Genomic DNA, 15,077 nt, shown 5'->3' with positions numbered 1-15,077 from the left:
ATGAAAGGCTGTGGGTTTGGTGGGTACAAATGAGTGTGTGTACAAGTGTGTATGTGTTAATGTGCGCTATATTAGTTGCTACCTCTTATGTGAAGACATAGTTACCCTAGTTCACCAAAATATTCATATTTTTAAGTAACAAAATGGGCAACAACAGCATTTGTGATGCTCCAGTTGTAATGTATTAGGCTTTCTCTAAATGAGATTCCTTATCATGTAAAACTGAAACATGGATCAGGTGAGATTTGCTGCCTTCAGTGGCAGTGTTTTATTATTATTTTTTAAATTTCAGGCATTAAATGATGTTATCTAGGTGTGTGTTTAAACTTGAAGGTGATCTGAGCGAAAGATGACTGTGTCCTAATGGACATTGTATTGCCACCTGCTGGCCACAAATGTACTGTGAGCAACAATGAGAAAACAAGCGTTGTATTACAGTAGCCACTAGATGGCGACAAAGACTGGAAAATACAGTTTAAGAACAGCACCCACTGCTGTCCACTGCTAAGGGAGTCAATGTCATCAGTCATTTTACTGATTCTGTCAGGGCTCAGGCACGGGCTCAGATGCAGACCACACATACTCCGGTTCCTAGCGGTTTATTGGAATTGTAGGACAAGAGCGTAATGGCAGAACAGGCAGGGTCAAAACCAGGCAGGCCGTCCGAAGGCAGAGTAGGGATCAAAAAACAGAAACAGGTTGGGTAAACCGGGAAGGCAGGCAGAGTCGAGGTCAGAAGTCAGGCAGGAGTTGGTAACGAAAGCAATAACAGTGAATAGACATGCGGGTACAAAACAGACAAAAACAGAGACGAACTGGCAACAAGACAGAGACAAGTAGGGTATATAAAGGACTGGCCTGATGATGAGATGCAGGTGGAGGCGATCAGGAAATCAGGTGGGCGGGGACAGGCCTTAGAGCGGGGCAGGGCTGGAACACATGGGAACTGTAAACAAAATCACATAGACGACACTGACAGACAAGGAGAAACACCAAAACAACAGCTAGGGGGCCAAAGTACTGACAAATTCTGTCAATATGCGTATCAACACAGTTGATTTAGATTCTGATTCATTGCTGTCAGATACACAATTCGGAATTAGTTTGAGCCTGTCAAACATATAGTTAGGCAGTATGACAACTTTATTGATTGAGTTATTAGTTGTTCAGTGGGTCTAGGGCAGTTAATTGAATAAATCACTGGGCTTTTATTTTAATTGACACAGCTGTCACGCATTTTTAAAGGGATATGAAGGAAAAGAAAGAATATGATCACGAGATATGATGAAATGTGCGTTTAATTTTTAATAAGCATTATGAAAGGTCTAGTGGTGCATTTCTTTTACAAGAATGATTTGGAGATGAAATATGCCAGTGAGTGTCAAGTGAAAATATATGAAAAGCTCAATTAAAGTTAATTAAATGAGAGTTCCACTAAAAGAACACCAGCACACATAGTGTGCCCTCAGGACTAGGGTTGGGAAACACTCTTTTAAATGAGCGTGCTTGCATAATATAAGATGAGGGTGATTTACTCTGTAAAATGACATGTGTCCTATCACTGTATGCCAAACACACATTCTTAAGCAGGATGTGGTACATTTGTGGCATATTTTAATGAATGTTTCTGTGTGGACTGTTTTTGCTGTTGCCAAGCCTTGTTATTATACCCTCCCTTGGCCTTTGTACATTGACTCTGTTGTCAGTCTTGTTGATGTAGTGACAGTGTTTGGAGTCAACACCCTTTTCCACCTAGGTTAACTGCTTGATGTTGGAAAGCTGGTTTAGATACTGTATGTTTATAGCGTAGGCATCTACAGATGGTCAATTCAGAGTGCACTACATACAAGACTGTGCTGTGTGTTTGCATGACCCAGTTTTTTTAGTGCTTGCAAAATAGCTCATATTTACATATTCTATTTCAGGTACTTAGAAGAGTTTGATATCAGGAAATAGGTTTACACTGAAGTCATTTCAATACCACAGACTGGTAACTGAGTAGCGGTTTCGGCCAGCTCCTTTTAGCGGAAGCGTCACAGAGCCCTGTCCCTGAGCGCAAGCGGAAGAGGGGAAACAGCATACTGCCCCTCCTGCGCTCCCCACTTGCGCAAATTTATTTGCTTACACAAAGTGCTTCTCGCTGGAGAACCCCCAATTGCACAAGTGCCGCTGGTTACATGCGTTAAACATAGTTCTTATGAGAGCTGCAAGAAGCCAGCATGTATGATCCCGCATGAGAACAGTTGCCATGTGCTCTTTAGCTGCTGATTCTGACTGCTCTGGTGCTTATTAGTCTTCACTCATTCAGTGAAGAAAGGAAAATAAGCAGAATGACCTATAGCCTCACCATGACATGCTGACATTATAAATGGAGAGGGAAGAGGAAGGGAATGTTCAGACAGTCCCTATGCAATCAAGCAGACCTAGAGAAACTGCTGCTGTCCCGGACTTTAAAAACCCCTCTCACCACTTCCTTTCTGAATCAGCTGTTCACCCATCTCCCCACTTCCTTTCTTTTCCCTGTTTACGATGTCAGCAACCTTGGCCCGTGGCCAGGCAAGATCTCTTCATTGGACTCCAGGCCAGATAAAAGTACCGCTATAACCACATTGAACGCAACTGTCACGCATTGATGGTATGTAAATTCACTGAACTATATTTGAAAGAAGCCGACAGTTTCCACGCTGATGTAAATATAGTTGTGGGTGGATGTTGGGTGGAGTTCTGTGGAGTAGCAGACTGAAGGTTAGAGGCAATAAGCATTGTCTTTGACATTTAAAAACTTTATTGAATACTTAACAAACTGTGAAACTGTGTAGTACTCTTTCAGAACTTTAATTAGAATTACATTAGAAATGCATATTTTAAATAAACACCTGGTTATAAAAGTAAACTAAAACATGTTTGGGAACAAATACATATTTTTTATTACATGTTTTTCACACAGTATAACATGGCATTACATATTCCACATGTACTAGTGATGATGACAGTTTGAATAAGAATGGCAGTGATATAGACTTATATATACAATATAATATAACGTAACGCATAGTATAATGCTTACTAAACTGTTGTAATTAAATACTAGCTTAAATGCAGAGGTCACTGCTGAAGGGAAGGTGCTGCCACACTATGGGTTGGTTAGGGGGCATTACTTGAAGCCTCTGTAACATCACTCCTGTGAGTGAAGAGCTTATAACCTGCACACTGCACACTCTTTCACTACTTAGCTTTCTGCTTTTGCTTCCACAAGAAAATCACACAGCAGATTTGATTTCTCGCTGCTGTCGGACTCGGGAGCAGCCTGAATCGGAGTTTGGAAGTGTCCGTGGTGACGCTGACCAGGGAAGAGGTGCCAGGTAGGGAGGGGCGGCTGGCCTGCGTAGTGAGTGTCGGTAAAAAAAACTTCGAGTTGTTTGAGAGGAACGGCATTCAGCCACGCGGGCACCTCATCGGGGGCGACGGTGAGCCCGTCGTACGTGACGATGTCGACCCTAACCGGAGCTGGGGTGGCATGCTCTCTCTGAGCAGGGGCGGCCCTGCAGCCCCCCACAGCCAGCCGGTCGAGGTGCCGGCCACAGCCTTTTGACCACAGGAGCACCACGAGGTCACTGCAAAGCGCCTGCTCTCCGTCTGCTTTCTCGTCTAAATCTGCGAGTTTTACAGACATGCCCAAGCCAAGCAGGAGCTTCTCCAGGTCCCTGGCCAGGTGGGCGTGGCCCTCATCATCCGTGGTGCGGAGGAGGGTGACCCCAGCTGGGCGTGGGTCTGAAAAACATCAACACGCCCGTCAGACAAATCGCCACCTCTGAGCATCGGCCTCTCTCGTTAACAGAAGGGCTGCGTGCAACCTCACCTGTGGACCGTTGGAACGGACAAGCACCAACACGTCTTCTGTAACACACTGAAAGCACAAACACATGAGTTAATGCACTGGAGAATGCCGTCGCACCTACGCGGAGGAGTGCGGCTCCATTCACTTCCACATCCCCATCCAAACATTCCATTTACCTGATAATCGCTGTACAACGTTCATTCTTGACAGCTGTAAAGACTGTTATCATTGTTAGTATTCGTGCCAACATGAATACAGTATCTTGTGTTCTATGCGTTATATAGGCATAGAGGTGGAAGTTACCGATGCAGATCGGGTTAAAGCCTTTGCTAAAGGGTGGAGCAGCTGTGTCTGCACACAGCCACCTGCCTTAGCTCCGCAGTGTGGTAGGTGTATAGGACTGAGCTGGATAGGTGTATAGGTGGATAAGTGTACAGGTGGACAGGTGTATAGGACTGAGCATACCTAACAGCACGATATTTCCCACCAGTGCTGCAGCCATCACCACGGTCAGGCAGGCAACAGCCAATACCAGCATCCACTCCATCTCCCAGCGCTGACCTCTGACCTCCACAGGCTGGACTTTAGCTGGGGAAACAAAGCGGTCAGTCTTTAAGCCTCTTAGTCCCGTGCAGTTCAGGAAAAGTCATTTTCCTGTCTGGCCGGAGACGAAACGCTGACTGCATGTCATCTGTGTTAATATGCATGTGAAGGCATGTGCACATGTAGTAGTGTACAGTTTCTTTGTGTGTGTGGAGATTGTTGACAGCATATTTGCATGTGCGGTTGCTGTTATTTGTGTCAGGCATGATTTGTTGGTAAGACACCATTATGAATGTTCATAAAGTGAATGCGGTTATGTTGTAAAATGTAGGGAATCTGAAGCAGTTAGCTGTGGTAATCACAAGCAAACTAAAGCGCTACCATATTTTTTGCCATTAAGCACACAGAACTTCTAACTTTTGAAACTGTACATTGTCAAACTGCTACTTGTACTACTTGCTGTATGTTTTATGTCAGGCATCGAGATGTGCTTTGGATTCTGTGATGTAGCGACTGATGTATGGTAGCAGACTTGGCTTCCCTTCTCTAGTGAGGTTGCCCATGACTTAACTTGCGGTAGGGCTTAGATAGTGTTATGCTCACACTCACTGGTCTGTGTAGCCTGGTCTGACATTGTTGCTCATTCAGCTTGAATGGATACACTTCTGTTCCTTTTTGCTGGGGGGATGGGGTTGGGGTTGATATGAAAACAATTACAGGCCCATGACGGCCTGAACCTGGCATGTTTTGTCTTGTTCCTTCACGTTGCGATCAGATTGCAGGGCTTTAATTGGAAATGCATTAAGGTGATAACAGCATCTGTGTTGTGAAACACACGCATGATTTATTACACGCTAAGTGCCTCTGGTATCCTCTCCCTCGCCCTGCCCTTTTGCCTCTGGGGTTTTTTCTTTTTCTTGGACGAACTACAACAGATTCACATTTTCTCAATGTTGGGTGACATGGGAGAGATTCAGAATTCACTGGGACGCTGTTTACGGACGCTCAGAATGATATCTTTCCAAGGGATAAGTAGAGGCAGAGGAAGGGCCTGTTTCGTCTTGCTTGTGATGGAAACCATGCAGTCATCTCACAAAAATACCATGCAAATGTGCTCTGTTGGCTGCTCAGAGAAGTAAGCAGGAAAGCAACTCAATCTGTGCAGAAACTGAGCGGAATGTCGAATACGGTGAATTACTGTGAGTGAATGTGGCGTTCAGGGAGTTCTGGGTCCTTAACCACCATGCTACACTGTCAAATGTAGGAGGAGCTGTACTTACGGCACTGGAAGTGGCACATAAGCAGGGGGATAGTGAACCGGGCGTCCACCCTCCTCACCTGGCAGAAAAAAAATCAGTGTCACAAACCCAGTGCTGCTTATGGAACTGACCTCGGATCAGCCGCAGAATCGGCATGCTCACCTGGATGCAGGCGTCAGCTTTGCACATATCCACGGTTAGGTTGATGGATAAAGAATTTGCTTTCTCCTGAAAAAAAATACAGGCATCAGGAAAGAATAACAATAGCTTATATTTCAGCAAGGGAGTGATAAGATCGCTTTCACTCTGAATACTTTCAGCTTTATTGGAAATGTTCAAGGAATGAGAGAATGCATTTGGAATACATCGTTTGCGAAAGGAACTGTTCCAAGTCTTCCTGAGAAGACCTTGATCGGGTGCCACTTTTATGTGCTTTTAGTCAGAGCTTGTCCTGAGATGTTGGAAGATTACTTCAGAGTGTAATCACGGAGAAGCACAGTGTGCCCCGTTCACAGAAACAAAAAGCACCAATGAAGGATTAATCAACAGGAGTTACAGTCTGCTGCAACCCCAATGCCCCCAGAAAAATGTATTGTCTTGGCATTCCTCCTCGAGGACAGATAGCATGCGGGTCTGTCTGACCTAAGGGAGTCAGATAGCCTTTGGGACTAATTATGACAACAGGGAACAGGCACAGTGCTGATGTCACATTTCAGGTTGTAACAATCCCAAATTATGACCCATCACCCCTTCAGTGTTGTTCAGTAAAACACCTGTGGCAATCCAAATTCTGGATATCGAACGAGTGGGACGGGGCTTATGCTGCTGGGGGGCTTTTTTTTTTACACAACATCAAACAACAGGTGGAAGTGTGCAATGATTGACTGATGGTTACCATGGGGACTGAGATGACATCATTGCAAGCTGAGGGATGGCTGTTCTTACACAGGCGCAGAGAGAGCTCGGATCTGATCCGAGAGGTCAGGGTGGCCTGCAGCTGGCCCGCATCGGAGCTCACGGTCAGGTGCCAGGCTGGAACACAAAGGCACATCCATTTTATAGAAGAAAAAAAAATGAAAAAATAGATACAATCAGTTCCAGGCTGTAATTAGATAACCACGTGATAACTGACAGGTAAAGTACGGGTGATTGTAGAAGCTGTAAGTCACGTATTCATGTAACAGTCGTGAGCATGTCACTGAAATTCCCTCCCTTTGGCCTCAGGAGTCTCCTGTTCCAGCTCTTGCCTCAGACGTTCAGTCACACCCATTCAGATCAGTAACTGTAACTGGATCTATATAGAGGAAGGCCCTCAGTGTACCAGACCCTCCAGGGCTGGAACATTCCCACATTACTCTCAAGTGCAAAGTGTCTGTGATTAGTGTGTCATATGGGTATAATATGATTTACCTGGAAAATTCCCGTCAGCAAAGGGACATTTGATCCAGGACCGTGCTTTGGTGGTGAACTGGGGAAGAGTAAGTCTCTGTCTTTACTACATCCAGCCCACAATGTTGGAGCACACTTAAGAGCTTCATCATTAGATAAAAAAACTGTAAAGCCAGCCACAGGACATAAAGCGGGTTTGTTTTGGGACAGTGTGACAGGAAATGAAGTTAAGCCGAGGAAAAGCAGATGGAAAACAAAAGGCATCAAGCCCAACGGAGAGGTAATCCTCGCACAGCGTGGGAGTTCAGCTCATTCACCTTAATGCAAAGCTGTGGGTTTGAGTCCACTTTGGAGTAGGTCACCTGAGGCAAAAGGGAAGATTGGAAAAGAGTGAGTGTGTTGGAACTCAAGACCAGTTTTGTAAAACCCAAATGCAAACCTCAGACATACATTAGCATAACTGTCAGAAAACAAATCTTTTTTACTGTGTTAAAAGAGCACTTTAAAAAGGTTGAACTGTGTGCGAGTGCAGCAGTTTACCATACACTTATCATTTCACATACATTTGGTATTGGAATACAAAGAGAATTTCATGTTGTCTTGAAAAGTAGGAATTAGATATTTCAGAATAACTCCAAGGGAAACTGTATGGTATGGAAACTGCTGGTTATGTGGTGAGTTATAACCAAGTAGGTTAGGTTCTTACAAACTTGATCTATAAATACATTTTCTGTCCAACCACATGCTTTCCCCGAATTTTATGGTTTCACAGGACATCCATACAGAGTGTACTTCGTAAGTGTACAAAATGAACCCACAACCTTCCTCTTGTGTGCACTCTGACTAGAGTTGACCAGGTCCAGGCAGCTGTCCTCTCCTACTTTGTGGCAAAGAGTGGTCACCACCTCCATGGGACATGCCAGTTCCCATGACAACGCCTCCTCTTCGGGGTCAAAGGTCACCCCCATCCACAGCTCCTCTGTGCCTGGAGGAGAATCATCACAGGTTGAGGTCAGTTGAAGATTCACCGGTACATTGAGGAATTTGCAGCTTATGAGTAAAGAGATACTCTGTCTTGTTTCACGAGACATGAGATGATATGAAATCAGGGACCGCATCCTCTTCCAGCAAAGACATGAGACGACTGTGTGCAGTGGAAGATTATCAAGCGTGGCAGCCCTCCCACCTTCACACCTCTACTGTTATCTGTTTCCTTCACAGTGAACACGGCACTATCTTGTCACCAGAGTTACTCAACCATACTCACGGTTTCTGAATGGGTAGACTTGAATCCTGGGAGCATCAACCATAGATGACCAGCCCTGTGAAACATGCTCATTAGATTACTTCATGCCCTCTGGTTTTGGGTCAGCACCTGCTTGTACTCAGAGTTTAAGAGGAGGGATGCCTTAGAGGCCTGTAATTACCTCAATACAAAGGCAGGGCAGAGGTCTGACAAAAGGAAATGTCACGTTCTTGAAGCGATCTTCCCGTTTGATCTGCAGAAAATATTTAAACCAGTCACTGTGAGTTGGCCAAAAAGCATGCAAAGGGCTTGTGAAACTGCAACAGCTGCAATCAAATATGTTGGGTGGAACAGTGCAAAGCGTTCTGGGAAAACCTGCTGCTACTGACAAGTTATACTTCCAGTGAGAAGAATATCAGTGATACAAGAAAGAAGAATAGAACTGTAAGATGACATATGTTGCAAGAACTTGAAATGTAAGTATGACAAGTCAGAATTATGTATTTCCCACAACGCCTTGCACATGTACTAATGAGAGCCACAAATGGGTATACTGTCTATAAAAATAATCTGAAAGAGAGCAGGGATAGGGTGCCCAGTTCATGCCTCAATTATCATTGACAGTACCAAGTGAAGTTGCTTATAAGGTTAACTCTGGGATCATTGTACATTTAAATTTACATTTATTCATTTGGCAGACGCTTTTATCCTAAGAGACTTACAAGTGATGTAGAGTACAGCACAAGCAAAAAAAAAAACCATGATGAGTCAACAATATTACCAGGTTTCAATGGTTGGCCAGACAAGGTACAAGCTAGGTTATAGAGATAACGAGTGCGTTTAACCATTAGATTACATTTTTTTATATAGTTTAGTAGGAAACATTGTGTGTAAATGTGGTTAAGTGTCAAAAGTAGAGCTATCCAAAGAAGGGATACCCTTATCTTCTCCTGTGTGTGTGTATCACATGACTGGCACAGTGAATGAGTGATGCTGTGAATGAGAGCTGTCTCACCAGTGTGTAGGCCCCCGTGCCTGTGCAGGTGTGCCACCGATGACACAGCCTCAGGTGATAGTCTCTGTCCTCCAGCATGTCCGTCACGCTCACAGACAGCTCCCGCCTCTCCGGGTCCACAGAGTACGCTATCTTCCCAGCTGTAGAGAGAGACAGCAGGTTCAGGAAGGGACCGGGCCTGCGGACAGCTCAGAGACGACCGGACCAGGCAGGATCCAGCAGCTCAAGTGGAATCCTTGGGATGTGATTTTTTTTGTGTGAGAGGGGGATGTGAGTTGCATTCATCCTTACGACACTTTTGAAATGTTTGTTGAAAGTGAACAAGCTGATGAGATCAATTTTGCTGATGACAGATGTGGATATTTCAGCATTTAGGGAGGACACAGGAAAATGCAAAAAGTCACGTGATGCCCTAGGACTTACTAATGCATTCTGGGAGATTGTTCCTCAGGTCATCATTGTAACAGCCTGGGAGATAAGGAAGAAAACCACACTGATTAAGATGATTGGCAGATTGCATTTGAACAGGTTGTGATATTCCAAAGGACTTTTCTACTCAGCTGGCATGCAGTACATTGCACACAGAGGTCTCGGGTTGTTTGTGTAAGCGGCTGCTGTTGATCTGGTGGCTTATTATTTTCATTTCAGTCAGACTTTCAGCAGAAAATGCATGCCTTTCTGAATAGACATACCATGGTGTAGGCGGGGTATTGAATTTATGCCTTGTTGGATAAAAAAAAAACTGGGGGATTGGCAGGTTTGCAAGGGGTGAAGAGTGAGGCATGCAGGTGAAGTGATGTCATGTTTGTTTGATTTGATTTGATTTGTAGCCTAAAGGAGCCATTCACATCATGCACAATGGCACTGCATCAAACACAAGCAATGTCATGCCCACCACCATAATTACTACCCCTTCATACACGCACACACGCACTGCGTATATACACGTGGTACATAAAGAGCTAGCTCTGATGAAAGACGCTCACATGCACACGCCTCACCTTGAACTCGGTATCGCTGAGACCGGGTCACATTGCAGTAGTTGGGGACAGTGTTCACTGTCACATGAACGTCTTGGCCAGGGCTTACATTAAAGCAATCATTCTGTACTTCCACCTACGGAAAATGCAAACAGGCTCCACACGTCTGTGTGCTGTATATGGCTGTATATGGGCATGTGCAGGTGTATATGGTTGTACATGGGCATGTGCAGGTGTATATGGCTGTATATGGGCCTGTGCAGGTGTGTATGGCTGTATATGGGCCTGTGCAGGTGTGTATGGCTGTATATGGGCCTGTGCAGGTGTGTATGGCTGCTCAGACTGCACAAGTGTGAGTAGGTGTGTTTGTGAATGCTCAAACTGCATAAGTGTGTGTGCACGGGTGTGTGAGTGGGTGAACAGTTTGCACAGGTAAGGTCAGGTTTGTATATGTCTCAGATTGCACAGGTATAGGCAGGTAGGTAAAGATCTCAGATTACACAGGTATCAGCAGGTATGTTTGTGGGTGCACAGACTGCACAAGTAGACTGCACAAGTAAGTGTGGCTGTGCAGATGTGCAGGTGTGAACAGGTGTGTGTGTGTGGCTGTGCAGATTGCGCAGGTGTGAGCAGGTGTGTGTGGTTGTACAGAGTGAGCAGATGTGAACAGGTGTGTGTGTGTGTGGCTGCACAGATTGCGCAGATGTGAGCAGGTGTGTGTGTGGTTGTACAGAGTGAGCAGATGTGAACAGGTGTGTGTGTGTGGCTGTACAGATTGCGCAGGTGGGAGCAGGTGTGTGTGTGGTTGTACAGAGTGAGCAGATGTGAACAGGTGTGTGTGTGTGGCTGTACAGATTGCGCAGGTGTGAGCAGGTGTGTGTGTGGTTGTACCTGCTGGGCCTGGGCCGCTCTGGGGAAGCTGGTGAGAACGCAGCGTTCCAGCATCCCCGCGGAAACAGTGCACATGGACACACCCTGGATGTGTTCTAGGAAACAGCAAGCAGCCCTCATTACATCCCACACGTTTCAGGGAAGAGAGCCACGGAGGAACCGCAGCATGGAAATCAGGAGAGTGACCAGCAGGAAGCGAGAGGCCTGGGCCGCAGGGAATGGACAGTGTGCTGCAGTGTGCTGAATCCAAGGAGCTGGAGCCGTAAGAAAAGGAGGGACTTTCCCTCGAGAGCCCCGCAAAGCAAACAGCATGGGGAAGGACTCATTCACTCGGGTTTCACCCAAACAACATGACACACACACACACACACACACACACAAAATTAATGAAAAACCAGGAAGCTCTACTCGATTCATCCTATCGTGGAAAACAAATAAGAACCCGTTAGTTCTGTTTGCAGTTGTGATATTTTAATTTACCAGTGAAACGGACTTTCATTGAATACTTAGTGATAACAGTCGGTCTGTATTCACCACTTAGTTATATAATAATCATTGAATACACATTGGATAGGGATGGCAAAATGGCAACTGGCGCTGCAGACAAGACAGAACACATTGAGATGACATCATGTATTTCCTCGCTTTTAAAAACTTTGATGAAGACTTCTGTGCATGTAAAAGGCAAGCCTCTGACACCTTTAAAATGAAGATGACAGTTCCTGAGTCAGCATAAATGATAATCACACTCATTGTGCCATGTGGAAGCCAGCCCCAAGCCCTGATTGCAGCTTTAGGAATGACAGAGATACAGTACCGCTGATCTGCACGCTGCTGGCGACCCGGAGATGGAGAGAACACTTCTGCCTCCTCTCGCACCTCATCACCGTGGCAACGCTCATCCCGTGAATAACTGCTCCTTGGAGACGTTTGGGCTGCGTTTTGCAAGGAGCAAAGGGTGCTGGGATAGGAGCCGGACACAAGGCAAGAGAGACCTCGTTAACTGGACACAGGTGCGCAGGTAAGGCGGGGGTGGGTGTGGGGGAACACTGATACATTCTTGTGGTGTTTTCAGAGAACCTGTATGCTGGGTGACCACTGAGACATCAGTCACCCCAATTCTCTTTTCTCACCCTAATCTTCAGTGGATAACAGGTGATTTAGGGCACTATGAAGATAATACTGGGTGGGACATCTACAGGGGACACAACCGATCCCTTTTAGGATCACTCTGTCTTTTATTGTCCCAACTTTAACTACAGGTCTACAAAATCTGGCACTTATCCAAAACCATTGTACTGGTAAAAAAGGCAACTTGCCTTACCCTTGTCTCAGAAAGGGAAGCATATCAGTGAGCAAGACTTACAGTGCATTAAAAGGCACCTATAGCTGCTCTGTGAGAAAAACAAACCCAGGAAACAAGTTCATGTGGGCACACTAAGCATTCTTAAAACAATCGGTGCATCTAATATAAACCTGTAACTTTGGCTGAGTCCTTTCTGTCTCGGATGGGGTATGAGCGTTAGAATGGCTGCAAGGTAGCATGCTGAAAATCTTTCTGAGAACATCCCTTATTGCCCCTTTGTGTAACATTGTGAATGCGGAGAATGGAATGGCAGTCTCAATGCCAACGTGCTGAATTCTGGCAGAGATCATATCATGTTTTGATTGGCATGAAATCTATTTGGTTGATGTGATAAGTATTTTATAATCTGATTATGACAATGTGTGGGAGTAACAACAGACAGTGTGATCAGCATACATGCCCATGCATACACACACGCGCACACACACGTACACACACACACATACTCACGCTATACAGGATATACTCACAGTGGAGCCTGTTTCTGCACTGCAGACCCTGTTGCAGAGAGATGTAAGAGGTGGCATTAGCAGTGGTGTAGCCGTGCCAGGTAGAGTCGAGCTTTCACAATAATCCTGCAGGTCTTAAACGCTGAAACCCTCACTGCTGCTTTCAGAGACATGGGTGACTCGTGAAAGGAACCGCTGGAGGAAGTGTTGTTCTCAACAGGGAAAGACGCAGGGGCTTACCCCGGCAATCCAGCACTTCCTGGTACATGTCCTCTACTGGCTGACACTAGCAAAATACCTTTTTTTCTTTGGTACAACTGCATGTCCTTATTTGTCTGATGCTGATATACCAAAATGGTTTTATGCCTTGTTATCTCACAGGCTGGCAGCTCGAGATCTGTCTGAGGTTTTGGTCCAGTTTAGTTTTCTTATCCCAGCAGCCCACAGACCCTAAAGCTCTCTAGGCAATGATTTATTTTTGCTGTTACTCACATTTCCCAGACACAGCAGCTCACCTGTGACCACCTACAACATCAAGGAGTTTCTCTGATTCACTCCCATTCACATGCTTGCAAATTATTCACAGCAAAAAGCTGGAATGTGTTTTTTGCTGGTTTTGGCCTGGTCTTAATGTCAAACAACAGAAGAGTCATCAATACGGCAGGAACTAACCCAGTGCAAACAAACACTGTTTTCAAGTCTCACATAGACTTGACACTTCAAAAAAAGGTTAGTTCCTTGTGTTTTTCAAACAAAAAAATAATGAATTATGCAAAAAATGGAATGCATGACATACCTCGTGAAAAATCAATGTCAGCGTCAATGGTGATAATTGTTCCAAATTGAATGCAATTTGCGGTATGTAAAATGTCAGGCTATGCAGCCCTATCTTCTCTTCCATCTCTGAAACCTCTTTGATCTCCATACATAACTTTGAACAGCGTCGTGCAGCACTGGCGAAGATAGCTCCAGGGGCTAATAGGTTCAGCCTGGCACTGACACACTCGTAGGAGATAACCTTTACTGGCAGTGCAGGCAGTGACTGTGGACCCATATCTGGAGTGTAAATAGCTCTGAGTTTCGGAAAGCCGCTCACACCTGCACAACTGCTACTTTGAGGACAGCGGAACGCGGGAGAGGTCGGATGCAGAGTGATGGACACTGTGTGTCAGGCTGTGTGCAGCCACGTCCTCGTGGCTTATGGGCATGATTATTAATGTGGCTGAAAAACCTCTTAGCTCTGTAGCAGTTTTGCTCTGCAGTCGCAAAGATGTTGCAGCAGTACAAGTACCACTGTTACTACTAATACTGCCACCTCTGCTGCTACTGCTGCAACTAACCTTGCCTCTACTATTACTAATACCATTATTATTACTTCCATCATTAGTACTACTGTTAATGCTACTGTTACTATTGCTGATGTACACCATATGCTGATGTATGTGGGACCCGTGAAAACCACACTCTGAACTCCTCCACTACTGCCATTGTTGCTATTGTCACTGTTACATCTGTTACTACAACTACAATTATTAATAGTGAAAACAAGTGGTAATTAATGATGTATGTGGTACCTGTGAGCACTGCCCTCCACACTCCTGGATTCTCTCGATCTGGTTCTCCTGGGTCAGAGCCCCGCAGGCTGTTAACACCAGCAGCAGAAAGGACTGCATCCTCTTCAGTTGCCGCCTGGCCCAAATGGTGGTTCTGGTGCTGTTTATTCTGCTCCTCCGCTGTGGTGCAGCTGGCTCTGTACTCTGCTCTGACGTTCAGTGCTCAGTGTGGTCTGTGGCTTTCAGCAATCAATTGTCATCACACTCATGTATGCTGTTCTGCGGTTCCCTCAGGGCTTTGGCAAGCAAGGAATCGGAGCTTTAAATGAAGAGAGAGGTCCCGCCTACTCCTGTGGGCCTGCCTCTCCCTTATCTATTTCTCTGTTCTGTCTGTCTCTGTTTCTCTCTCTGTCACTCTCTGCCTCCTCATATCCATATCCCTTTCTTTCTCTTCACCTCTCTCATTACCACCATTCACGTCCCGCAAAGGTTCTACAAAGGTTCTTCAAACAATCTTAGAGAGTTCCAGAATACATGGGGTATTAAGT

General features: G+C 45.4%; 1 protein-coding gene across 1 annotated transcript; it reads right to left on the bottom strand.

Annotated features, from left to right (window-relative positions):
- Nucleotides 1-3,014: 3,014 nt before the first annotated feature.
- LOC118771648 (interleukin-17 receptor E-like) lies at nucleotides 3,015-14,815 on the bottom strand. Its single transcript, XM_036519656.1, has 18 exons — nucleotides 14,551-14,815; nucleotides 12,998-13,025; nucleotides 11,979-12,122; nucleotides 11,162-11,256; nucleotides 10,292-10,406; nucleotides 9,714-9,758; nucleotides 9,291-9,430; nucleotides 8,457-8,528; nucleotides 8,297-8,351; nucleotides 7,851-8,014; nucleotides 7,347-7,391; nucleotides 7,051-7,108; nucleotides 6,536-6,672; nucleotides 5,803-5,868; nucleotides 5,662-5,719; nucleotides 4,304-4,426; nucleotides 3,860-3,907; nucleotides 3,015-3,771 (listed from the first exon to the last, which is right to left on the bottom strand). The coding sequence occupies exons 1-18, from the start codon at nucleotides 14,647-14,649 to the stop codon at nucleotides 3,230-3,232; spliced, it is 2,034 nt and encodes a 677-aa protein (XP_036375549.1). The 5' UTR covers nucleotides 14,650-14,815; the 3' UTR covers nucleotides 3,015-3,229.
- Nucleotides 14,816-15,077: the final 262 nt, after the last annotated feature.

This window comes from Megalops cyprinoides, chromosome 25 (assembly GCF_013368585.1).
Source record: "Megalops cyprinoides isolate fMegCyp1 chromosome 25, fMegCyp1.pri, whole genome shotgun sequence".
Classification (NCBI taxonomy): domain Eukaryota; kingdom Metazoa; phylum Chordata; class Actinopteri; order Elopiformes; family Megalopidae; genus Megalops; species Megalops cyprinoides.
This window is presented reverse-complemented; position numbering and strand designations above follow the sequence as displayed.

Excerpts from the sequence above, each read along its gene's own strand:
- LOC118771648 (XM_036519656.1), bottom strand. The coding sequence starts at position 14,649 with ATGCAGTCCTTTCTGCTGCTGGTGTTAACAGCCTGCGGGGCTCTGACC. Across the intron at positions 10,407-11,161 it reads GAGCGGCCCAGGCCCAGCAG|GTGGAAGTACAGAATGATTG; the intron begins GTACAACCACAC and ends CATTTTCCGTAG. Across the intron at positions 9,759-10,291 it reads TCAGCGATACCGAGTTCAAG|GCTGTTACAATGATGACCTG; the intron begins GTGAGGCGTGTG and ends CTTATCTCCCAG.